This window comes from Raphanus sativus, chromosome 6 (genome assembly GCF_000801105.2).
Source record: "Raphanus sativus cultivar WK10039 chromosome 6, ASM80110v3, whole genome shotgun sequence".
NCBI classification, from domain to species: domain Eukaryota; kingdom Viridiplantae; phylum Streptophyta; class Magnoliopsida; order Brassicales; family Brassicaceae; genus Raphanus; species Raphanus sativus.
In genome coordinates this window covers 47431787-47457784 of record NC_079516.1, presented here as the reverse complement: position 1 = coordinate 47457784, position 25998 = coordinate 47431787, and the positions used below count along the sequence as shown (strand labels likewise).

Here is a 25998-nt window from a genome sequence, read left to right as displayed (position 1 = left end):
TTGTTGAGTTTTAGTTCTGCATTTCGCTACTAGTTCTTTCTCTTCGTAATCATTGTCAAAAAACTTAAAATTTTGGTATAATAATTTAACGTTTTACCAAAACAATTGATTAAGCAATAATATACTTTTAAAGATAACTGTTTAAACTATAGCTATTTTGTCAATATTATTAAAAGATGCTGTTATTAACTTATTATTAGAGTGGTCTATTATATGTTCTCTTTGTTATTATTAAAAGAAATTGTTTACATCATTTTCAATATTTTATCAAATGTATCACTGACGTCATCGTTCCTCCTTCGTTGGATAGAAAATAGACGTCCAAGAGCAGAAGCAGAGAACCATCTATAACTTTTTCGAAGTTCCTCAGCTGTCTGACAAAAGAATTCAGCATCAGCTCGCATAGGCCACCCTAACCGAAAGCACCGAACTGACCTGTAAGTTGTAAAAAAGCAAGGAGATTTAATCATGCAGAACTTTAAATGAACATATAGAAGATTTCAAGATAATCATATGCATTGTACCAAAAGTACTCATTAAAGTCGTCATAGTGTCTCCTCTCAGAATGCTTCAACTTTCCTTCTCTACTTCTCTTTGCTTCCTACAGTACACACGAATATGGTGATGGAAAATAGAGGAAATGACAGCGAAAGAAGACAAATGGTTAAGACTGAAGAACCAACGCAAGCAACCTTAGCTACTGTCTTGTCTATAGGAGTCACTACTTTCTGCAGGAAGGCTTCATCTTCACCACCATATGCCGGTTTTACTCGCTCCCCTGTCATTGAACTAACACTCCCAGCCAATATCCCGTACAATTCAAAAGCCATCTAAACAAATTTAGAAGACGAACTTAGATATAGAAACATCCGTAACCTAAATATAAAACATGTTTTATTAAGTTCTCGATGGTTTACTTCCTCGTCCTTATATATTACGTTTTCAGCTCTCCGGAGTTTACTAATGGATAACTACGTCTATGTAGTAGGCAAGATCACCAAGAATTGAAGTCACATGCTCTTCTCTAAATTCAAAATGTAATGTTTCACTTTCAGGCAAACCACATAGAGAGAAACTGAAGACATACATGGTGATATATATAGCAAAGGCACGCTGGCATGAATCTTAGGTTTGCAGCCTCTCCCCATATCAAGAGATAAAGTCCCATATATAGCAGTTTCCGCTGCTGAACCTCTTGTTGAATGGTCGGCAACCTACAAGAACAGTAGAGATGAACAGGTAAGAAAACCTCAAGGGGTTACATCTCTTTTATATGTTTTTAAAAAGGAAAAATATGAATACAAAATATGAGATGTTACAAGGAGAATCCTCACCAGAGGCTGCTTTTCCGACCCAAGTATTTGCACCACTTTTTGTAGTTTTTGAAAAGTTTCTTCATCACAATACTCAATGCGTAATCATCCAACTAAAGGCAGACATAGTAAATTAGACCGTTAGTGCAAATAGACGAAGCATGAGTTGTAAACTGTGAAGTGAAGTTCAAAAGAAAACATACATTTGGTTGTTGTTCAGGTCTCGGAAACTGTCGAATGTGTACATTGGTAAGTAACAAAATCAAGTTCTCTCTTTGATTGGTAACATTATCTTTCTGACATTTAAAGGTTTGGATCACAATCAGCACTCAATCAACAAAACAAATACAGGATATTCACTAGTATCACCTGAAAACCAAACGTTGTTTGAAGCCAATCTAGCATATCTTCATCGAGTTTCTTCTTGTGGCCTGCTGGCCATGGTAGACCCCTAGTGTTACAAAGTGCGGTAACTGTGGCTTGTATCTGTTGAACAGTGTGAGAGTGTTTTTTTCCTGACTCAGAACACGACTAAACATAAATTGATATCTTATTTGGTTAACCTTAGGAAATCGCGTTATAGCCTGATTTTGACAATCAGGGTCATGGGGAAGATTGTTGTAAGGCACGTCGATTTGGATTTTTTCTTCAAACTTTGTGTGGGCTTCTAGATTCTACCAGCAAAAAAAAAAAGATGAACAGAAACAAGTGAGCCAAGAATGTCGTAATTTTATTAATGAGATATCAAGATTTCCTCCATGAAATCATGCCCAGAGACCTGCGCAAGAACAGAAAAACGAGACACAAAACTACCTCATCAGGCACTTCCACATCTTCAGTCTGATTAACAGCCTTCGAGACTTCAAAGAGAACCGAAGCAGTTTGATATTCCTTTGTACGTTGAGCACTACAAGGCAAAAAAAAAAAGAACCTTTGTTTTATGAATTAAAGCACATATAAAAGATAGAGATAAAACACCGATCCGAACTAACAGTTCCATCAAAAACAGACCGGTCATCTTTCCCAGCAGAGTTGGCCAAAGCCTGGATGTATTTCTTGTGGTAATGTTGATAGAAACGTTGCATTTCGCGTCCGTCACTATGCTGCCTTACTGCAAGAGTTGTTTCATTCTCCTGCACAAGTTCAAGAAAATAAAGTACACTGACACATAATCCCCATGCAGCAAGAATTTTATCTGCAAGCCAACAGTAAAGTAAATGAAGTGATGATACATGTTCTAAGCGCCGAAGAAGCGCAGTCTTGAACTGGGGAACACCACGACCACTTGATGTGGGATCAAGCTTGCCTGCCTTCTCAAACGCATAAAACCGACCTAAAAAACAGCCAATGATTTTTGTTTACGATATCATTTGAGATGATCGAATCATCAGGGGACTTTTACATTATTTCAACTCACATAAGTAAGCAACGCGAGGGTTACTAGCTTCTACTTCGTTGGCTACACGGAGGATCGGAGCAATCTCCACGAGTGACGATGGCACCACTTCACTGTCCAGAGTAACCATTCCAAGTTTACTAGCAGTTTGAGACATCTTCTAAATCCTCAAAAAAAAAACCAAAAAAATCAGATGAAGACTTCTTCAAATTTAAAGAGCTTTTACATCACCATCAATAACAAACTTACAGAACTATATGAGATAAAAAAAAAGAGTTATATAATCACAAGCTCGCGAAGGAGAAAAGAGACAGAGACTGCCATTAAATAGCCGATCCGAAAGGAAAAAGAATACATGGATTGCTTAATTCCTAAGTAAGATGAGATTCACTCCAAATAATAAATCAAAGAAACCATGCTAAAAAGTTGCATTTATAGTTAAAAGAAAAAAAGGTTCCGAACAGACGAAAATAAAGGGTAGCATGAGACGTGTAAAGCACAAACTTTATGTCTAAACCTAGTCACCAATAACATTGTTTCACGATCCTCTTCAACTATACCCACACACAAGAAAATCATGTACTCCGTTAGCTAGTAAAAGAAGAACACATTTAACCTTTGAGTGAACGCGAGAAGGACAACATAAACGGATGGTCAAACTGTGATCAAAGAAGAGTGAAACATATAGAGAGAAGACAGACAGGCGCCTATGTTTTTATTCTTTTCAATGTATTATTGGCATTTTTATATTGACCAATCATGGAATTAATGTCAACGACATTACCAATCCATGTTCCAGTCTTCTTACACTATCGGAGTAATATCTTTGAGAATGACAAACTTTTCTCACAAACTTCTCTTTCAGCTCTTAGTTTTTTTTTTAACATATAGGCCACCATATATTGGTGTTGGACACGAATCCAGAAAACATTTAAGATTCTTCAAAGAAGACTTAGAAAACGGATTTAATCATGCAGATATGTAACTATGATGCAAAAAGTGTTCAAGACTAGGTGAGAAAAAAGTGTTTGAGGCTAAAGTTTATTGTAACCAGTTCTATCTTTATTTTGCTTTGGGTAAGGTATATTACTCATGCCAACTAAGAGCATCATCAATCATCAATCATGAGAACAAAGAATTTCTTAACAATAAATTATACTCCCTCTGTTCCTGAAAATAGGATGTTATAGGTTTTTTCTTTGTTCCACAAAGAAGGATTTTGTGTAGTATGATTAATGTTTTTTTTAAATAAAGTCTTGACTGAATTAATTTCATTTGATATTTACGATGAGTTACATAAATGTTTTTTGGGGTAAAGAGTAAAGACAACAAAATAAATTAGTTTTAGCTCCATGTTTGAATCATTTTACGTAAGTTACATTCACTTTTAAAAGAATAGGAACAGTTTAAAGAAGAAGTGTGTAAAAGAATCATTTACGTAGTAGTATTTAATGCATTGTCAAATGAAATGCGACAAGTCAAAAATACCAGACTTTTTTCTCTCTCTTTCTCTATCGTCTATTTTTTCATTTTTATTTTTTGGAAAACTCATCAAAATATCATCCAATACACATACTCATTGATGGTCTTTTTCTTGATCTTGACTATTAAACATAATTCAATATGAGTATTCACTCACACAAAGATATGGAGTATTTTATGGCAGGGGTAGATATCGAACGAAAATCCTAAACTTTAAAATTATCGGTGATCAATTCTGCCTAGATCAACAATTTTTGTTAAATTGAATATTCGGCCTTAAAATCTATAAATTTTATAGGAATTTCGATCAGGCCCGTAATGTTTATTACAAGCACAATTTATTTATTTTAAAACTTTAATAACTAAATAATCAATTGAGTGAATAAAATATTTTAAAACTTATATAAATATAATAAATATATAATTATATATGTAGACATATGTATATTCAGATTGAGTTGAATATCAGTTATAATATTAATATTTTCTGTTTACTTCCTCTTTTAAAAATATAGAAAATAAATATATTTTTTCCTCACAAAATTATGAACATCTAGATTTTTCAAATCAAATTAAATAAAACATATAACAAATAAAGAAAATAAAATTTTACGATTATATTAGCCATTCTTATTTTATGGATGATCCACTAATTGCTATTAAAAACTTATCATTCATCGCCTTCTGAATATATCAAATCAACAAAAATATTGAAAAAAAAATTTCTTCATTTTCGTGTTATAGCTTGCATCATTTAAATGTTATTCTAAGTAATTTTTTTAATAATTAGTGATTGTATAATAAAAACTTAATGTTTATGCTGATGTTGTATTGTGCTTGAATTCATGAACATGAATTGCATACATGGACTTCCCAAGGTTAGTGTTAAAGCCCAACACTGAAATAATGGAGGGCGTCCAAAATAATAATTCATCCATTTTATATTAATTATTTTTTTTAGACTTCTACATACAAATTAAGAAATCATTTAATTTTGTTTATTTTCTATATAAAAACATCATTATTCTTACACATACTCATATTTCAACAAATAAAAACTAAATTGAAAAATAAAATTAATAAATTATGCATTGAAATACTAAAACGACATTTTGCAACGAAATTTTTTTTTTTACAACGACGCTTAATATGAAACAAAGGGAGTGTAGTTGTTGGCTAGCTGCCACATATTCCAGCAACAACTTGTGATTTAATTTTTATTCTGATTTAGAAAATATTTTTTCACTGATATAATTTTTATGTACTCCACTGCCCATATTTATCTGCGCTGATGATACCAAAAAGCTTATATACTGCGAGACAATGGATTTTTTTTTTTTGGGAGACAATGGATTTAAGAAGTAAATAAAATGGTATGGTAAATAAGACGAAAGATTAAACATACATTATCATGCATCTACTATACTAGACCACCCAATGAGAAAGTCAAGAAAGTGAAATAAAAAGACACACGATTCCTTTTTCATCTTAGAGGAAACCAACGTTCTTGAAACTGAGACTTATACGAAACCATGAAGAAGAGGAAGACAAGCATGAATGCCACTCCCCACGGCGTTCCTCCAGCTCTATACAAAGACTCTCTCTCATTCATAGGTATCAATGACGTCACCATCCTTCCTCCTTCACCATTGGATAGAAAATGAACGGCCAAGAGCAAAAGCAGAGGAGAAGCCATGAGAGCAAGCTTGAGCTGGTCCGTAAAACCTTCTATAACTGGTTCATAGCTCGCATACCATGAAATCGTTACGAACATTAAGAGGATGAAAACGAAGACGCAGAGATGTAGTGGAACTGGAGGGCTTCCTTCGTTATCTCTTCCCATGGCTTATCTCTTTCCTTAGATTTTTGAGTGTTTGCTTTCTTTTATTTTCTTGTGACTTCTGAGTTTTTTTTCTGGAGACAGATTTTGAAGCTGTTGATGTTTGAGTTTTGAGGTTTTGATGAAGAAGTTGACGGATGACTGGATGAGTTCGTTTTATAAAGGGAAATTGATTGTTTGCTTAGGATCCTACAATACTGTGTTTACTTTTATGCACAGTGTACCATCTTGCATCTGATTTAGTATTATTTAAAGGTACACTTAGGTTTGTGAAGCAAACTGAATTAACCGAGTGTTAACCGACATTGCCATGACAAACAATAAAGTAACTAGACCGAACCGAATCGAACCAACTAAGTATAATCGGATAATTTATTACTTTACGTATTAATTGTGTATGTACACCACAAAATAAAGTAAATGAAAAGAGCTGATTTGGCACTTTAATTAAAGATTCTTGCTTTTTGACGGTGCAATAAAAAGGTTCCTTAGCAAGGTCGGTGAAGCCATGCATCTCCAGTTTTATTGGTAAAAAAGCTACCCAATGAAAGCCCGCCATGTACCGCCGACCCTTTCCTTACGTCTGAGGTCTCCTGATACTTTCTCATTTATTTATTCTCCATGTCAATGTTGTATATTTTTTTTTGAATCGAGTGTCCATGTTGTATATTGAATGATTTTTTTGAAAAGAATATTATTGAATAAATTGCATTCAGTATGACAGTAATAAACTATATGTAATGCGTAATACAATAAACTTGATTAATCAGGGATATATTTAAAATATAATGTTTAATTTAACTATAGTTATTTTGTCAGAATTATTAAAAGAAGTCGTTATATAATGTTATTAATTTATTATATGTTATCTTCTTACGAAATGAGGCATCAGTAATTTGGAGGTTAGGTATACAATCACTACGCGTCGTCAGACTCCATAATAGAAAATATATGTAATCTGGAATGACCATACATAAACTTTATTAATTAAAGAGAAACTGCATCCAGGGAAAAACAAAAACTTTGCTGTATATAATACTCGACTTAATCAAAACGAATACCCGACTTTAAGTAAAATGCCAAATAGCAAACAATAGTGCTCAACGCTATATATGAGTCACAATATAAAATATTATATGTAAAATGAAAAGTCTATTTGATTCACTAGGAAATTAGTTACATACATTTGGAAAATTAACAGATCTTGCAATTATTTTAGTGGTGAAAAAGAGAGAGGAGTGGAGTCGCAGTCAGACAGCGTCAGTTATATTGTCCATCTATGTCACAATGTGTCGTCGTTCAATTCAAACATTTACCTAGAATATTTCTAGTCTTGACATCTTTTTCTTTTTTGGTCAAACCTAGCCTTGACATCTATTTTAAATTTTCCCACTTGAGATTTGAAAATAGCAAGTGGAACTACGATTATGCAAACAAAACTCTTAATCCTTAGAGCCATACTTTGCTTGTTTCATCATGTTTTTTTTTCTATAAAATATTTTATGATTTTAAACCATTTAAAACAGACTAGGTGACCAACGAAAATCTAACCAAAGTTTCGTCGTATTGGGATTTTTATTTTCCTTAAAACTACAGCCACTGGTTAACCTACAACTGTTGTTAGTGCGCAAAGATCTACTATAGCAACCTTGTTTAGCAACTATTATAACAACCCTAAGATCTTAAAGCGTAGTTAAAAAAAAGATCTCAAAAAGTAGTCGGACAAATATAATTCTAATAGAAAACTCAAAACACAACAAAAACTGATGTAATGAGATTATTAGAAGTTAGACCATCCTCAACCATGGAGTTTTCAACAACTTTTTCGTAATTAAATAATAAAATAAGTAGGAAGATAAAAAATTGAAAAGTAGAATCGAAGAGAGATAAACTTTTGTTTTTTTTTTAACAACATTAACTAACTTCATTAAAAACTTAGATGGGAGCAATAACTGGCTCACCATCCACGAGAAGGAGAAGCCAGTACGGGTGCAGCCAAGTACGCCTATGGAGATCCCAACACCGCCAGGTTCTCTAGTAGTCAGATCAGATGCGGCGTGGTTAAACCAACAGGAAACTGCAGGCTTGGGATGGGCCATCTTCTCACAACACAAGGAATTCAACACTTCAAGAGGAGAGAAGAGTGGGTGAGCTCTGCCCTGATGGCGGAAGGAATTGCAATGAGAGAAGCGGTCCTATACTGCGCGGAAGCAGGAATGAAGAAAGTAAAATTTGAGTCAGATTCCTTACAGCTTATCAAAGTGCTCAATACATGGTCTCCTGTAACTGAATTGTATGGTGTTGCTGCTGATATCCTTTCATTAGGAACCAGCTTTGAATTTGTAAGCTTCTCTTGGATACCTCGTGAGAGGAATTCTGTAGCTGATAGTTTGGCAAAAGATGCATTGATTGTATCTGAGATAAACTTTTGTATACGAGAAATTCAACAATAAAACTGAAAAAAACTGTTTTGCACCGTGTCATTTTATGTTTTTTTGTTGGTAAAACGTGTCAATTTATATTTGTTGGTTATTCAACTGTATAAAAATTAATTATAGTGTTAGATGATGAGAAACCTTTGTTGAGAAATTTGTTGTTGATTATGCTCTTAGCAACCGAGGAAAAACATGCAATGATATTCGAAACCAAAAGGTGCATGTACATATGCCAACAACATATATGCACATTAATATTACGTACGTATGCGAAACAATTCTAAACTAAATATACGTATTAGGCACATGAACGTACGTATATACATTCGAAATCAGGTTTTAAACCGCAAGGCCGATGTCTTACGGTCACGTTTGGCCTTCATCAAACCGCTCAACACCTTAACATATCGACCCATCATACCTTTGAATTTTACACCATTTTCCCCACCTTGCTTCTTGACCACCACTTGCATCGTCTGCTTGATCCCTTCGTCTTCCCCGAAATGTTGACCTAGAGAGTTCTTGTTGGTAGCATTAGCTTCTCCGTTTGATTCTTGCTCGCTTCTCATTAGATTGTTCAAACTCTTACGATCAATCTCTCGGTCCTCGTCTTGCTCTGATTCTTTCTCTTGTTGTGAGCTTTGCGTGGACAGGACTTGATGTTGCATCTCGTTGACGAGACTGGAGGACCATGGTTTTCGGGTTCTTCTCGACATGCTCAGATCGAACCGTGGTTTGATAGGATTTATTACTTCACTTCCCATGTTTTGATCATACAGAAAGATAATCTATTTCTCATGACTAGACAACTATATATGAGGAGTAGCTAGGAGTAGTTGTTGGTCCATTTATTTTCCTTTTAAAATTAAATTACTTGTCTATTTTACTCTGATTTGTACCGCAAGAGATGAGGTCGGTGAGTTTTGAGGTTAGTTTGCTTAATTAATAAATAAAGAAATGATTTCGATTTTGACACATATGTTTAGTCTGTAATCTATAGCTACATCATATATATATTTTCGATTGGTTGCCTACTAATATGCATAAACAAAACACGATGGATATCATTTGAATATAACTGTAAACTTAATTTGAAAGTAATATAGTGTATATTCACTGAGTTACGAGTATATGAAGAGAAGAGAAACCACTCTAACTCCAATCATATATGATCTTAATCCTTTGTCTGAAATTTTCAATACAAAAAAATGACGGAAGATGAGTGGTTAGAGAGAGATATCAATATGAAAGGTAGAATCAAAGCAACTTCACAAGTTTACAAGAAGTTTGGTTTGACAGGAGACCCAATAAACAAGTTGGAGTGTCAACACAAACAGAAGCGAATGACCATTGATCGGACACTTCATTTGTGCCCCCTATTTCAAGCATCGCCATGAGTTTGACATGTTATCAATATTTGTTTTCTTTTCTTTTTTTGAGCAAAAATTAATTATACTCATGTTTTGTGTGTGTGTTTTAATTTGATTTTTGTACACATATACGTGAAGGCGGATCTAGAAACAAATTTAGTTGGGGGCACAAAAAATATCTTTCCCTATATTTAAAATTTAGGTTGAATGCATTTCTATAGATTTTATAGTACTTGTTAAAGAAAATAGAAAATTAGATGGGTACAGCCGTACGTTTAGTATTTGTTAAAGAAAATGGAAAATTAAATGGGGGCACGGAATCCGTACGTTCATCTCTTGGTCTGCCCCTGCATATACCTTCCTCCATAATGCGAGTAGAGATGCAATTTTAGAGACACCCCTAAATCTACTAAACTTAAAAGCTATAGAAAATCTTAACTAAGCCTCAAAATGAAACACAAAAACATGACATAAACAAAAAGATAGAGGTGAGATATCCTACATTAGATGTCGTCAGTGGCGAATGTAGGTAAACCAAAGAGGTGGCAAGTGCCACCATGAAATTTTCAAAATTGCTAATAGATCCTAAGTTTTAAGTATTTTCCTTACTAAATATTATACAGTAGAACTTCTATAAATTAATAATCTCTATAAATTAATAAATTTTACCGGTCCCAAGTTGGGCCGGTGTTAAATATAGCCCAAATCGATAAAATAATAAGATAATAATATTTTTAAAATTTATATGTAAATATATAGTCCCCTTAAAATCATAAATTAATAATTTATATATATATAATTTTTATATAAGTTAAATATTATATTGTTGGTTTTATATTCACAATGAAAATTCTTTATTTTTCTTAACATTTCAATATATTTTGATAACATTTAGTAAAATTATACCAAAAACCACTTAACAATTCTATGAAACATAAAACTATACATAAAATAAGATGATAAAACAATATTGAAGTCAAATTTCAAAAATTTAAATAATGTACATACTGTAAAATAAAATATTTTCTTTTTTATATAAATAAAAATAGAAAAATAGAAAAAATCTAAATAAGGAAACTTTTGTAAATTAATATCTCTATAAATTAATAAAATTTCAAAGTCCCAACATTATTAATTTATAGAGGTTTTACTGTATTCTACTCATGTTTTTAAAGTATATGTGATTTTCCCCCGTCAAGAAAATAATTCTACATCCGCCATTGGTTGTCATATTCATATGAATGAGAAAATCTTGATCCAAAGTGTAACAGTATTGTTTAGATCTTAAAACCCAAGTTGAAAGTAAAAAAAAAAGTTTTATAGAGAATACAAATTAAACATGTCAATCCAAAAAATAGGGTCAAAACATGGGTCAAGTTTGGTCAAAATGTAAATGTTGACTTTTATAGGAATTCAATAGTCACCACTCAGGGCATCTCCAACCCTACTCCATATTTTACTCCATAATTGAGAAATGGAGTTGGAATGAAGTGAGAAATGGAGTAATGAACAAAAAATAAAAGCATTACTCCATTTATAGAGTAATGCTTTTATTTTTTGGTCATCACTCTATTTTTCACTCTATTTCCAACTCCATTTTTAATTTTGGAGTAAATTATGGAGTGGGGTTGGAGATGCTCTCACCCGCTAGAAATTACCGCTGGATTATCGAAAATTTTGGCAATAAGGGATGATTTATGTTCATTACAACATTTCCAAAAGTTCTTTTTTTCGATAAAAACCTCCAAAACAAGGTTTGAGGATGTTTTCTGCAAAAGTAAAACTTTATAAAAACCTTAAAACTTTTATATTTATATAATTGTTCTTATGTTTAACAAAACTCAACTAGAAACATATTTTTCAATAAATTTTAAATATCCAACACAATTATTATAAAAAATTAATAAAGGAATATTATATAATAGTAAACAATTTCATTTAAATAAAAATATACAAACTGAATCATTAAATTTAAATAAACTACATAACTATTCATTATTATTACCTCCATAATTATCCTATATTTTATTTTATGTAATATTCATATGTTTTTTTTGTATTTTCAGTTTCTTGTATTTTGTATTTGTTTGCTGTAATATTATCTTTGCATAATATCTGTTGTAGTGTTAATTAAATATTTTGTATTAAAAAGGGCTTAAAATGATTAAATAAGAAAATTAATAACTTTATTTGAAAGCTAAACACATAGAAAAATATGCAAAATAAGATTTTATATAAGGTTTTGTACTATAAAGCCTTAAAACCTTATATTTGAAGTTCAATTGTACAAAATCTTAAAATTTAAGGTATTAAAATTTTAAAATTGCTTTTGGAATGTACAAGAAATTATATTTGAAGCTATAAATGAATTCTTGGAGATGCTTTTAACTCGGTCATTACTTTTTAAAGTACTTCGATTGAATAGATAACTATATTTCCTATTTCGTTCCAAAAGATGAGCTTCAGTTTTGATTGTTAAGACCTTCACCCAAGTCAAACAAATATGTATTCTGGATTCTGTATATAACCCCTTCCCTAGCTCTTATTCCTCCTCCATTCCAAGTACTATCCATTCTCTCATAAACTCCAAGAACACTTAAAAGGATTCAAAGGCAATTATGATATCTGAGGAAACCATATTTTAGATTGAGTCAGGATGTGTTACAAAAAAAAAGATTGAGTGAGGACTGATATCCCATATTTGAACCATTATTTCTGTTTGTTACGTTGCTTTTCAAGATTCCTCAACTGTAATGAAATTCAAGGTGTGTGGATAAGAAGTAAAAGAAAAGACAATCAATTTGTTGGATATTATATATTCAGTATTTGGGTTGGTTTGCATATCTACGCTAAACATTTTAAGATTGAGTAGAGTGTGTATGTCCTCCTTTGTATATATGAACGACCCAAGTCTCATCCTCAAAAAAAAAAAGTCTTCATCCTCTATCTGTTTGGATATAAAATTTGTTATAGCTATTGGCGCAATAAATGGTCTGTCTTTCTACGTTATACTATAGAAATGGGCCTATTAATCGGTTACTGGACCGATTAGTAATCGGGTGTTTCAGCGGCTAGGCGTCCGCTTTTTAGAAGACTGCCCATATATATCTCTGTATGTTGGTGATTGTAATGCCAATCTCCTCACAAAATAAAATAACCTAGGTGATAACCTGCACCATGCGCAGGATGAATGAACTAAAAAATTTATAAATTTTAATATATATATATTGAAAATATAAAAGTCATAGTCTCAATACTATATATTTTATAATGAATGATTGGAGGAGATTGTGTATATCTATATAAGATAAGCTTCGCTTTAAAAAAAAAAACTTGTGTTATTGGTTGTGTGTACTTGAAGTATAGATCATAGGAGTGAATTTATATGAGTAATCAAAAATTTATATAAAATTAGTTATTATTCTCAAAAATAAATAAAATGTATTTATATTTTACATCACTATGTCATTTATATTTTACATCTTTTTATTTTTGAGAATATATAAAAATAAAAAGAAGGGAAGTTTGACTAAAGCATGATAATAAAGTTTAACATTAAAAGTTATTCTTTATATGATAGCATTTCACATTTAATCTAATATACAATCACATTAAATACTAAAATAACCAATTTCTCGCATGATTGAATTCTCAAAAGATAAATGGTCAATTAGTGTCAATCACATGTATTTTCTATATTTGTATGATTCGACGGTGCATATGAAATAATAATACTATGTCAAAATTATTTTTAAAATTTGGAATACAATCAATATGTAGTCATAACGGGTTTTGCATTCCTAAAATATGATAAATAGAGGAGAATACAATTCCAAACCAGAAATATTCATACGTGATTGACAAAGGATTGAAGATCTTTTATTATTATAAACGAATCAAAGGCATAATTAAGCTATTGATGATATAATTAACATAGGAAGATTTTTCAAAATCATGTGGGTTTTTACAGTAAGGAACTCTGTGATTGAGAATTCATAGTTCTAACTTTACGAAAATACATCAGGCTGAATAAATGACCGTAAACGTACGTTTTAATTTTTTCAGTAATCAGATTCTTTTAAAAATAACTTGCATCAAACTTGACTAATTTAAAATCAGCATTAAAACATAACTTACAATGATTTTGATGATTACATAAATGGATGGTTTGATTTCATCAAATCAAACCATCCAGTTTTATTACGATTTTATATTATGGTTTTAAGTTACAACATGTCATCATCATTGGTCCGAAATTGTATTTTATATACTTAGGGAAACCATATGATTCAGAGCCTCAAATATGAATGACTTAGTATATTAGAGCATCGAATCATACAAAATACATAATCGCTTAATATCACATGAAAATAATGATTCTGGATCGTTTGATGATAACAAAATATTCTACTCAATTATAATAATTTCAAACTATGCTTTTGAAATATTCTATTTAAGTGTAATGATTTTAAACTATGTTTTTAACGGTTGTATTGGTTGTATAGTGAAAAACATTGTAAACTTCATAAAAAGTCATCTAATAGTCAAAATAGTATTTAACCATGTACGATTTAATCATGAAAACCAAAAACTGTATAATAGAGTATGTTCTAGAGTATTTTTGGTCTCTGGTAAGACCGAAACAAACAATCGTATTTACCATATTTTTGGTTTGGTAAATAATAATGCGAAAACCATGTAAAGAATAATGGAATGCATCATAATTAAACCGTGTAATAGCATATGGTAAATAATAACTGAAACCATAAATCGTAGACATGATTTATTTGGTTAGTCAATAAGTAAAAGTTTAGAGTATATTAGTTAAGTTTCAATATAATGACTAATGGCAAGTTATTGTAATTAGTCTAGTTAACTAAGAGGTTTTGAAAATAGATGATGAGAGAGCTTGTGGTGATGACACCTAGGAAATGACACATTTGTAAATCACACATGAGTTAAAGGTTACTTATTTCTAATGCTCCTAAAATAATATATAAGGGATAACCTATTAATATTATCACATCAAACCTATAAGATATAGTACTAGATTGACATACCAAATCCAAAAATATTTACAGAACAGTCTACCACTATGGTCTGCTGTTTAACCGTATGAATGGGGCCGGATACCCCCTCACCACTGCAAATAATAGTTCCCAGTTCTATCACTCTCCTAGATACTAGTTAGCTTAACTAATTCAATCCAAATCTACAGTATGCATTTAGGATTTTTCAAAAGAAACAAATAAAAAAACAATTATTTTTAAAATAAGTCCTCGTGCTTTACACCTGCAAGCAACAAAAGCTTCCTGCAACCTTCCAAATCTCCAAGACAGAGAGAGAGTCTTTTTTAGCATTCTGACAAAACTGTCTGTTTCCCGCCATAATAACCGACAAAATCTCCACACTCCCCGAGACATCTCTCTTGAGATTCCCCACACACTCCTCCTCTTCCTTCTCCCCCAAAGATGCTACCTTCCCCCTTCGACACTCAATGGCGTCCCTCACTCCCGGAGTTCTCTCCAACCTCCTCGAACTCGCCGCCGGAAAAGTCACTCCTTCTTCTCCGCCGTTGTTTTCTTCGCACCGTTTCCCGCTCCTCCAGGTCATAGAGATCGTCCCCTGTCTCTCCGACAACCAGTGGCGCAGCGAACGGTTCTTCGTCAAAGTCTCCGACTCTCTCCACGCCGCTTACGTCGCCGTTTCCGCCGCCGACGACGCCGATCTGATACGCTCCGATGAGTTACAGCTGGGACAGTTCGTTTACATCCGCGGCGGTCTACACGTCGAGAAAGGGTGTCCTGTTCCCGTCGTCCGTGGGCTTAAGCCTGTCCCGAAGCGGCGGACGTGCGTTGGAAACCCTAGCGATCTCGTCTCTAGCGACTTGCTTCTTGATTTTCCTCGGGTCTCGGTTGATACGACGACCAAGGAGAATAAGAAGAAGAAGAAGAATCTCGGTGGTGAGACGAGGAGGTTTAGCTTGGATTCCGCGAGACGGAGTTGTTGGGATCATACTAGTCCTCCGGTGACTCGCCGCCGTGACGCCGCGTTGCTTCTTTCTTCTTCCCCACGTCTCAAACCCAAATTGGTAACATCTTTCACCTCTTCTTCCTCTGTTTCTTGTTCTTTAAGTTACTACAATGGTCTGAGAGATTGATACTTGTTAGTGAAACCAAACCCCATAGTTTTTGTATCTTCTTTTAGATATGCAACAACTTAATATTGTCTTCAAAGTTTTGGTTTCTTGTTCTTTAAGTTATTACAATGGTCTGAGATTGATACATATGAGTGAAACTTAACCCTAGAATTGAGAGGCATTAAACGTTACTTATTTTATATATTGTCATTCACTGTTTACAATCTTTATTAATTCCCACGATGATTCTTTTTTCAGGTCTTGAGTGATAAGAATCTGCCAAAGAATGAGTCCCCATCAAAGCACCTTAACTGCGAAACCCCTACCTTAAGAAACAGAAACGTGGTTAAGCCTGCATCACCTGTAGCCATATCCAAATCTCCAAAAGATGGTATCAAGCCGTTGTCAAAGGCAGTGACTCCATCAGTTGCGTATTATAAGCTGCCTTCAAGTCACAGGACTTGGTCTGACCAGAGAATCTCATGGACTGGACTCCCCAAAACCATTCAATCGCTTGGAAAGGTAACAGTTTTTGGATCAATCTTCAAGTTCTAGCAACTCTTTAGTACTCATGTGTGTCTTCAATCTCTTATTTTAGGAAGTTTCGTCACATAGACAAGTAGCAGTAAAGGCCGCAGTAAAAGCACTAGAGGAAGCATCTGCCATGGAGTCTGTTCTGCTAAGTTTACAGTATGTTTATCCTCTATCACTAACAAGCTTCTGTTACTGATCATAACTTATCTTAGCTTATGTTTCTCCAGGTCCTTCGCTGAACTATGCGACTCTTTTAAACATTTATCAGCGGGACAAGTTGTGCGCCGGTTCTTGGACATCTACCACAGTACACAGAACACAGGCCAAGCACTCTGTCTGTTGCTTACTCACAACGGTTCGTGTAGATCAGCAGGTAAGAAAAATGCAGCAGTTTGGGTTCAAGATGCAGTAGTGACGGGTTTTTCCCAATTCAACTTATTCAAAGAGCCTGAAAAACAAGATGATGCTGCTTCTCCCGGAGACCATCATCATCACTACATTGTTATTCAAAAATCCTCTGAGAAACTAAGTCCCAAGGAGACGACAACAAGTCCAAGAAACCAAACTTACAAGGGCCTGAAACTGCCTTCAGCGAAACATTGTTTTGTCTCTGAGAGAAGTAACTTAGAAGGTAAAAACAGGTTAAAAGAGTCGCTGAGTTTAGCGGAGGAGCTACTCCGAGTTTCCAGCCAATGGTTCTTGAAGTATTTGGAGAACTCACTGAAGAAATGGTCATTCTTTGTGAAGAATGAAGAAGCAAATGGAAAAGACTCACTGATAGGCAACCTTAAAGCAGTAAACTGTTGGCTCGATGATCTGATCTCAAACAGAGGTGAAATCAGTGAGAAAGTCGAAGATTTAAGAAAGAAGCTGCAACGGTTTCTACTTAGACATATAGAATCTGCCATTGGAGAAACAATGTAACATAATCCTTCAGGATTTTTTTTCATTTGTAAGAATTTAATGTTATATTTGGGAGTGTTTAATTTCATAGTTGCCGAACTTTGAGATTTTTCAACATTTTAATTTAATATAAATGTGTGTATTTCATAGTTAAATCATTATATTATCTAATTCGAGTTATTAAATAAAAAATAATCATTTTAAAGAAAAGTAATTGTATTCTATCATTTTAGTATGAATCATGTACTTGTTGTTAATAGATGAAGATTATGCGTTAACAAATTATTTGTTTATTTATTATTTATATCATATATTACTTTTTAATTAGAAAGTATTTTAATTAATTACTAGATTTTGACCCGCGCTTCGAAAGCGCGGGTATTATTTTTTACTTTTATGAAATATATTATTTTTTGTAATTAAAGAATATATTTATCTTAATAAAACATTTTTATAATAAATTCGACACATAGAGTGTCTCTCGTAAACTATATATTTCTCTAGCTTTGTTTTATTCTCTCTCCAATCAACATATTTATTTAGCTTGTTGTTAAAATAAATGATTATAGACTTTGATCTAGGTGCACGGATGCATATTTTGAAAAATATGATGATATTTGTTTTTTATGTAATTATTAGGATTTGGCAAGGAACATAACCGATACCGATCCGAAAATATAGTACAAAACCCGAACATAAATTGATTAAATATTCAAATTATTCAAAATTTTGTTATTTAAAAAACCGAATCTAGTCCGAACCGAAAGATTCGGGTACCTGAATTTATCTAAATAGATTTATATACTTATATATATATATATTAATTATTTTTAGATTTATATAACATATATAAAACATTAACAATGATACTTTTATATTTGGTTTAAAATACTTAAAAATATATATATAAATAGTCAAAAATAAATATCTGTAATAGTTAAAGTATATTCAAATCACCAAAAATACTTAAAATAATTATTGATTTTGTATTCATAATTTTAAATCAACCCAAATGTTATGTTAAGCTTAGGTATTCTGACATATGTTATTTAAATTTATAGGTATTATTTTATTTTATTTAAAGATTTTGAGAAATTTAAAATATATAGTGATTTAAAACTTTAAAAATAATTTAAATGGGTTATCCAAACCCGAACCAAACCTGCAAAGATCTGAATCAAACTCAAACAAAAATTTAGAAACATCGTAATAGGACTGAAATCTTTGAACTCGAAAACCGATCAGAACCAAACCCGTATGGGTATCCGAAAACCCATCCGTTGTCATTATTATATATCGTATATTTTCACCATATAATTAATTGTATTTTATACGTACCATCATATAAGTAATCATATAATTAATAATATTTTATAGGTACCATTATATAGATAATTACATATATTATATTTTTAAAACTTAATATGAAATATAAAAACTATAATTGGAGTTGGTATTTCAAATCGGGCTTTGTATTATATTTTTCTTATATATATTGACAACATTTTTTATAATGGACTTAATAACTTTAAGCCCATTACTTTTTTTGCTTAATACTACTATCTTTGTTTCCAAACAATTTTTTTTTTTAAAAGACTACAATCCATGTTTCCAAACACTTTAATTCTTTTTAATACTCCTATCCTTGTATCCAAACATCTCCATTTTGTACTACAACTTTAATAATATAGATATTTTATAGGTACCATTATATAGATAATTACATATATTATATTTTTAAAACTTAATATGAAATATAAAAACTATAATTGGAGTTGGTATTTCAAATCGGGCTTTGTATTATATTTTTCTTATATATATTGACAACATTTTTTATAATGGACTTAATAACTTTAAGCCCATTACTTTTTTTGCTTAATACTACTATCTTTGTTTCCAAACAATTTTTTTTTTTAAAAGACTACAATCCATGTTTCCAAACACTTTAATTCTTTTTAATACTCCTATCCTTGTATCCAAACATCTCCATTTTGTACTACAACTTTAATAATATAGATATAAAAGGTTTAAAATGAAATCAGAATTTTTTAAAAATTTATAATGTTAATTGATTAATCATTTGTATCAGTTTAGATTGAATTATATCAACTTATATTGATTTTAACTAATTTAAAATAACTTAAACCAATTTAATATGTTTAAATTGGACTTAAAATATTGTGGGACACATCTCCCGATCTCCAAAACACCTTCAACAAATCCTTTATGACCAAAAAATAGCACAGAATGAGGAAAATAAAAAAAATATGTTTTACTTAAGAACAATAAAATATGTTTTACTCCGAGTTTCCAGCCAATGGTTCCTCTCCTCTTCATCAGCATGAGCGGTCTTGACTCCCCCCCCCCCCCCCCCCCCTAAACATGTTCTTGATTGTTTCAAACGGTTTGTCTATTGGTAAAATATCTGTTTCCAAGAACGAAGAGAACTAAAAGAATACATAATCACACCAGTTCGAAATATAAGTATTTTTCATAATTACACATTATTTTCACACATTCATATATCAAGGTAGCTACAACACTGAGTAATGGACAAAAACAAACCCAAAATCCTTTGAATGCCTAAAGAAAGAAACTACTTGGGTGACACGGCAAAGAGAGCTAGGGTCAAGAATAAACAAAGATGAAGTCACGTAGCAATGCTGTTTTCCAAGGAATCTCTTATAACGACCACTCTAGAGTAATGGACAAAACAAAACCAAAAAAAAAAACATTTGAAAGCCTAAAAAAAGAAACTACTTGGGTGACACGGTAACAAAGAGCTAAAGGTTAAGTCACATATATAGCATAGCCGTCTTTCCAAGGAATCTCTTACTGAAACCACAGCCTGAGCTCGAGATCCACCGTCGTCGTCTCTCTGGCTGATTCCTGTGAGGTCTCTTGTACAGCTTCAAGAGAAGCCGTCTCCGTTCGCACTGGAACCAGTGGTATATCTAGGTCCACCGTCGTCATCGTCTCTGTGACTGACTCAAGTGAAGTCCTCCCATCATGCATCTCTTGTTCAACTTCAAGACGAGCCATCTCTTGAACCAATGGTTGGTTTGGATCTAGCATGCATTGGCCGAGGTTGCCGGAAACTCTTGGTGGAGAAGAAGATGAAACACAAACTCGAGGAGTTCTCCTTCCCGTTGGAAGTTGAGGAAGTTGCCTGAGTGCCACTTCACATGGAGATAACTCTCTAGCTGGAGGCGGATCAAAGAAGGCTAGATAGAGCTTCGTCCCATCTTGGGAGTGGAATGACCATAGGCTAAAAATCTGCCCTACCTTGTTCTTCAGCACGGCATCGCGGACGACGCCGTTCCATCCTGAACATAAGGCGTAATTCGGACGGGTCATATTCCATCTCCTTAGTTTAGCATTCCATCTTGTACCATCGGATGCGACCACGATCACATCAAGACCTTTATTATTATTATTATCTCTTTGATGGTCATCTATAATGTGCAACTCTGCCTCGTTCAAGAAGTCCATCTCTATTATCTGGTTAAAGGGAACCAAGAGACGTCCTTGGTTAGGGTTGACATCACTCGTCTGAATCGTCTTATCAATCACCAGCTTGGCGTTGGCACCTCTTACTCTTCTCATCAGAGTAATCAGCCATTCCGGTGTAACCCTTCTGACCGGAGGCTGTACTTCCCTAAGAGGCTCTGCTCTGACGACGGGTTCTTGAGACACCACAGAGGACAAACTCGAGGAAGAAGAAGCAGTGTCCTGACGGATATTAGTAGGGTTTTGTTGATTATTGCGTTCATCAGTCGTTTGCATGCCTAATGAAATCTCCGTAGATTCACTAGCATCTTCTTCTTTTCCTCGTACACTTCTTGTTTCTTCCTCACGGTAAGAGTCAAGCAACCTCGCCAGAAGATCAAGACATCTCTTCTCACCTCTGGAACCCTCCTCGGCGTGGTTATCATCACCATCTTTCGTCATCGGAAACTACGAGAAGGATTCTCTTTTGGCAATGAATCAAATCTTTCGAGATATTTGACAAACAATAAGAAGATGGAGGATAATAGAGTAGCAGTGCTTTATATATATAGTGAGTTTGATATAAGACTAATAATGACCTTTTCCGTAACGGACTCATATAAATTCTAATTTCCTTTGTCCTTTTTGTTTAGGTGAAGACAATCTCAAATCTGTTTGAAGTTACATCTTTTCCCCCATATAGTTAGTTTTAATTATCGCCAACAAAAATATATAATTTTCAACAGAAACTAATTTAATTTTAGGAGATTCTTGGAGAACCAATCATATTAATTTGGGTGGCTTTGTATGCTTACTTATTTGACAACTCTGTTCTTTTTATTTAGTGAAGATAATCTGAAATCTGTAATAACTACCAAAAAAGAAAACATAATACCACGTACAAGACTTTTTTCTCAAAAAAAAAAAGTACCACGTACAAGACCATTCGTACCAAAGAAATCATGAAACATGCAAAAAGAAAAAATGTAACTAAATAAGATAAATCACTTAATGGACAAACGACACATAAACTGCAAGCATGCCATGTGTGTCGTTTCAATCAAACTAAAACGACACAAAGTGTACCTCTTTTTTTTTCAACCGACCAATTGATAATAATCCTTTTCTTTATATTAACAGTCGGGTCAGACGGGTTAACTTGCGTATTCTCCCAACTGTCTAGGGTTTGATGAAGAAGCAAGCGTCTCTGTCAGCCATGAAAGCACGGCGGCGCAACGTCTCGGACTCTCCTCAAACCAACCGTCGACGCAGCTCACGACTTAGTGCAATTGACGAGTTACTACTGAAGATCCCAATCGATCTCATCATCGAGATATTCTCGAGGCTGCCACTGAAGTCTATCGCGAGATGTCGTTGCGTATCGAAGCAGTGGGCCTCCGTACTTCGCGGTTCTGACTTCACTCAGTTCTTCTTGACCAAAGCTTTGGCTCGCCAGCAGCTACTGTTCTACTGCCAAAAAGAAAAGGAGGTGAGTTTCTTCTCATCAGTTCAGCCTCAGAATGTTGTTGATGAAGATTCTTCTCCTACAGCGGCCGTTGATCATCATATGACTTTCCCCTTTCAGCGTGCCGAAACTATATCTAGTTCTGTCAATGGCTTTTTATGTATAAACGATGATCGAGAGGTTGTATGGGTGATATGTAACCCTAGCACGAGACAGTCCTTCACTTTACCCAAAATGAAGACAAGGAGGAGAAGTAGGAAGATAAAGTTTTTAGGGTATGATCCTATTGAGAAACAACACAAGGTATTGGCAATGATCATGCTAGAGAAGAGTGTTGTGGACCATCAAGTTCTTACACTAGGAAATGGGAACATGACATGGAGATTGATTGAATGCGGCATACCCCATTATTTTCCAGGGTTAACAAGCATATGCATCAACGGTGTTTTGTATTACACTGCTCGTGGTTCCAGTGTTGATGATATGATAGTTTGCTTTGATGTCAGATCTGAAAAGTACAGCTTTGTTAGAGCCGCGGAGAGAGGAATGCATTTTGCAACTCTGATAAACTTCCAAGGAAAATTGGCTTCAACAAAGGCCGCAAGGCACTATTTTATCAGTGGAAGAAGTAAAAGTTTTGAGATATGGATTCTAGATGACCCTGAAAAACATGAATGGTCTAAATGTAAATTCAGATTACCTCTTATGTGGGGGTCCCCAGCTGTAAAGAGGTTCGTATCTTTTGTTGGAGTGACGGCTACAAATGAATTTGTTTTTTCGTCCTTTTCATCCGAACCTTTCTATGTTTACTACTACAATTTTGTCAAGAACTCTATAACAAGAGTTCAAATCGAGGGAATGGGAGGGTTTAAGTGGGATTATAGAGTTGGCATTTTTCTGAACCATGTAGAGGACGTGAAGCTTATGGAACTGTTTTAGGACTTTGTAAAGGATGCTGGTTCTTATACTATTATATCACTTCCCTTACGCTTTCAACTTTGCAGGAGTTAATCGGAGCTTTTCTTGCATGCGCTTTCTTTTGTTTTTTTTTTTTCAGTCTTCAACTTGATAATTTGTTTGCTCGTGTGTACAGATTATCGATCCTTGTGTAGTTCATTGGTTTATTCGGACACTATCTCCTTAAAACATTTATTCAAAGAATACATAATCGCACCAGTTTAAAATACTGTTTGCCTAAAAAACCAATAAAAAGAAACCAAAGGTTAGGATCGTATCTGCAACAACACTGAATAATGATTAAAGAAAATAAATATAATGGCCAAAAAAACAGAGAGTCTAAGAAAGAAACTACTTGCGTGACACGGCAACGGAGAGCTAGGGTCAAGAATAGACCAAGATCAAGTCACATAGCAGAACTGTTTTCCAAGGAATCTCTCATAACAGCCACTATAGAGTAAGGATAAAACAAAACCAAAAAAATAAAAGTAAAGTAATTCGGAAGCCTAAAAAAAAGAAACTACTTGCTTGACACGGCAATAGGGAGCTAGGGTCAAGAATAAACAGAGGTTAAGTCACATAGCAGAGCTGTTTGCCAGGAAATCTCTGATTAAAACCACAGCCGGAGCTTGAGGTCCACCGTCGTAGTCTCTCGGACTGATTCCAATGAAGTCCTCCTATCATGCCTCTGTTCTTGTGGCCCTAGCCGGAGCTCGAGGTCCACTGTCGTAGACTCGTAGTCGTCTCTGTGACTGAGTCCAATGAAGTCCTCTTATCATGTCTCTCTTATGAACCTGGCCAACGCTCGAGGTCCACCGTCGTCATTGTCTCTGTGACTGATTTAAGTGATCCTATCATGCCTCTCTTGTTCAGCCTCGAGAGGAGCCAGCTCTTGAACCAATGGTATATTTAGGTCGAGTATGCATTGGCCGGAATCTCTTTCTAGAGCCATGGATAAAGATGAAGCTGCATTCATAGCCTTGTATGGATGTTTGACTTGAGCTTCAGGTTGAGGTATATCCGGAGCTGTAGGCTGATGAAAGAAGGCAAGATAGAGCTTCGTCCCATCTTGGGAGTGGAATCACTACAAGAAAACATGCTCATACTGAGGGCATAAATCGTCGGTATGTCGTCGGAATAAGCGAATTCCGACGCTATACCGAGGAAACATGTCCTCGGAAAAAACTTCTCGGAATTTCATTTTTCTTCGGAATTTCCTCGGAATTTCATTTTTCTTCGGAATTTCCTCGGAATTTTCTGACGGAATTTCGAGGAAACAAAATTCCGAGGAAACTCTGAGGACGAGGGTTCGTCGCACATTTCCTCAGAATTTTCCGAGGGACGTGGTCGTCGGAATATTCCGAGGGACCACCTTCCTCGGAATTTTCAAAAAATAATTAAAAAAAAATTAAAATTATTATTTTTAATGAAATTCGAAAATATAAATGAAAATATATTAGATAATATTATTCAAAATTGTACAAACTAAAATATATTAAAAATTAGTTTTAATAAATAAAAATTTTAAAATTCAAAAAATAGTTTTAATCACAAAAATATAAATATATAAAAAAATAGTTTAATAAATACTAAAAATAGTTTTTAATCACAAAAATATAAATATAAAAAATAGTTTAATAATTAGAAAAAATAAAATTAATCAAAAATATAAATATAAAAATAAATAAATATAAATGTTAAATTCCAAAAATAGTTTTTAAACACAAAAATATAAATATAAAAAATAGTTTAATAATTACTAAAAATAGTTTTTAATCACAAAAATATAAAATATATAAAAAAATAAATAGTTTAATAATTACAAAAATATTTTTTAATCACAAAAATATATATATAAAAAAGTATATATATAAATAGTTTTAAAATTCCAAAAATAGTTTAATATTTACAAAAAACGTTTCATAAATATTAAAAATGTTTGATAAATATAGAAATGATTTTATATACAAAAACGTTTCATTTATAATTCATAAAATAGATTTTATATACAAAAAACGTTTTCAAAATTATTTATAAACACCAAACTATTATAAAACTTAAAAAAAAATTCTACACAATCAAATAATCACAATCCTCAATACAAAATCACAATCAAACTTCCATTATACAATCCTACCAATCACCCTAACAAAAATCTATCAAAAAACTTCTAAAATCATCAAATCTAACCTAACAAATAGATTGGGAAGTTTCTTACATGATTTGGGAATCAAATAGAGGAGGAATAGGTCGGATTGGCCGGAAATCGTCGAGAGAGAAGGGGAGGTCGGCGGAGATGGCAAGGAAGAAGAAGAGAGAAATGAGGAAGAAGAAGAGATCTGTGTTTATAATTCCGAAGTTTCTGACGGAAACTATCCGTCGGAATTTCCTCAGTTTCGAAAATTTAATTTTCGCCAAATATTTCGCGAAAATTATGGCGGTTAAATGAAAAAATTCCGAGGAAAATTCAAATCCCTCATAATTTCCTCGGTATATTCCGAGGAAATTCCGAGGGATATATGTTTGGGGTTTCAAAACCTCAATTTGTTTTGCCCAATATCATTTCTTATACTAATGTAATGATAAAATTAAATATTCTTTGTATAGATGATCATAAACCATGAAATAACAAAATTCCAAAATGAATTGTAAGTATTCCTTTTACCATTCATGAA

The 25998-nt window shown here is 33.3% G+C and overlaps 6 protein-coding genes across 7 annotated transcripts; 2 read left to right on the top strand and 4 right to left on the bottom strand.

The window, feature by feature from the left end:
* Positions 1-177: 177 nt before the first annotated feature.
* Positions 178-3112, bottom strand: LOC108811561 (callose synthase 2). Of its 2 annotated transcripts, XM_018583622.2 has the most exons (13): positions 2959-3112; positions 2731-2869; positions 2546-2646; positions 2325-2446; positions 2127-2220; positions 1877-1987; positions 1683-1799; positions 1517-1609; positions 1335-1426; positions 1088-1214; positions 693-830; positions 525-601; positions 178-435 (listed from the first exon to the last, which is right to left on the bottom strand). In XM_018583622.2, the coding sequence occupies exons 2-13, from the start codon at positions 2864-2866 to the stop codon at positions 246-248; spliced, it is 1398 nt and encodes a 465-aa protein (XP_018439124.1). In that variant the 5' UTR covers positions 2867-2869; positions 2959-3112; the 3' UTR covers positions 178-245. The 2 variants fall into 2 exon arrangements, with proteins under 2 accessions (XP_018439124.1, XP_056844699.1); XM_056988719.1 differs by lacking the exon at positions 2959-3112 and having other exon boundaries at positions 2731-2952.
* Positions 3113-5553: 2441 nt separating this feature from the next.
* On the bottom strand, positions 5554-6237 carry LOC108809667 (uncharacterized). The gene has a single exon (XM_018581827.2). It carries the CDS (start codon positions 6032-6034, stop codon positions 5675-5677), a length of 360 nt encoding a protein of 119 aa, XP_018437329.1. The 5' UTR covers positions 6035-6237; the 3' UTR covers positions 5554-5674.
* Positions 6238-8608: 2371 nt separating this feature from the next.
* LOC108810467 (uncharacterized) lies at positions 8609-9439 on the bottom strand. Its single transcript, XM_018582570.2, has one exon. The coding sequence runs from the start codon at positions 9228-9230 to the stop codon at positions 8799-8801; it is 432 nt and encodes a 143-aa protein (XP_018438072.1). The 5' UTR covers positions 9231-9439; the 3' UTR covers positions 8609-8798.
* A 5727-nt stretch (positions 9440-15166) lies between these two features.
* On the top strand, positions 15167-17521 carry LOC108808706 (uncharacterized). The gene is made up of 4 exons (XM_018580816.2): positions 15167-15927; positions 16234-16497; positions 16574-16665; positions 16737-17521. Exons 1-4 carry the CDS (start codon positions 15334-15336, stop codon positions 17431-17433), a joined length of 1647 nt encoding a protein of 548 aa, XP_018436318.1. The 5' UTR covers positions 15167-15333; the 3' UTR covers positions 17434-17521.
* A 2473-nt stretch (positions 17522-19994) lies between these two features.
* LOC108808705 (B3 domain-containing protein At2g31720-like) lies at positions 19995-21443 on the bottom strand. Its single transcript, XM_056987905.1, has one exon. It carries the CDS (start codon positions 21361-21363, stop codon positions 20245-20247), a length of 1119 nt encoding a protein of 372 aa, XP_056843885.1. The 5' UTR covers positions 21364-21443; the 3' UTR covers positions 19995-20244.
* A 593-nt stretch (positions 21444-22036) lies between these two features.
* Positions 22037-23405, top strand: LOC108808703 (putative F-box protein At2g19630). Its single transcript, XM_056988008.1, has one exon. The coding sequence runs from the start codon at positions 22091-22093 to the stop codon at positions 23303-23305; it is 1215 nt and encodes a 404-aa protein (XP_056843988.1). The 5' UTR covers positions 22037-22090; the 3' UTR covers positions 23306-23405.
* The last annotated feature ends 2593 nt before the right edge of the window (positions 23406-25998 follow it).

Coding starts and splice junctions, on each gene's coding strand:
- LOC108808706 (XM_018580816.2), top strand. CDS start 15,334: ATGGCGTCCCTCACTCCCGGAGTTCTCTCCAACCTCCTCGAACTCGCC. Junction 16,498..16,573: donor CCATTCAATCGCTTGGAAAG/GTAACAGTTTTT, acceptor CTCTTATTTTAG/GAAGTTTCGTCACATAGACA. Junction 16,666..16,736: donor TCTGTTCTGCTAAGTTTACA/GTATGTTTATCC, acceptor ATGTTTCTCCAG/GTCCTTCGCTGAACTATGCG.
- LOC108808705 (XM_056987905.1), bottom strand. CDS start 21,363: ATGACGAAAGATGGTGATGATAACCACGCCGAGGAGGGTTCCAGAGGT.
- LOC108811561 (XM_018583622.2), bottom strand. CDS start 2,866: ATGTCTCAAACTGCTAGTAAACTTGGAATGGTTACTCTGGACAGTGAA. Junction 1,610..1,682: donor AAACAACGTTTGGTTTTCAG/GTGATACTAGTG, acceptor TTTAAATGTCAG/AAAGATAATGTTACCAATCA. Junction 1,215..1,334: donor GGTCGGAAAAGCAGCCTCTG/GTGAGGATTCTC, acceptor CTGTTCTTGTAG/GTTGCCGACCATTCAACAAG.
- LOC108809667 (XM_018581827.2), bottom strand. CDS start 6,034: ATGGGAAGAGATAACGAAGGAAGCCCTCCAGTTCCACTACATCTCTGC.
- LOC108810467 (XM_018582570.2), bottom strand. CDS start 9,230: ATGGGAAGTGAAGTAATAAATCCTATCAAACCACGGTTCGATCTGAGC.
- LOC108808703 (XM_056988008.1), top strand. CDS start 22,091: ATGAAGAAGCAAGCGTCTCTGTCAGCCATGAAAGCACGGCGGCGCAAC.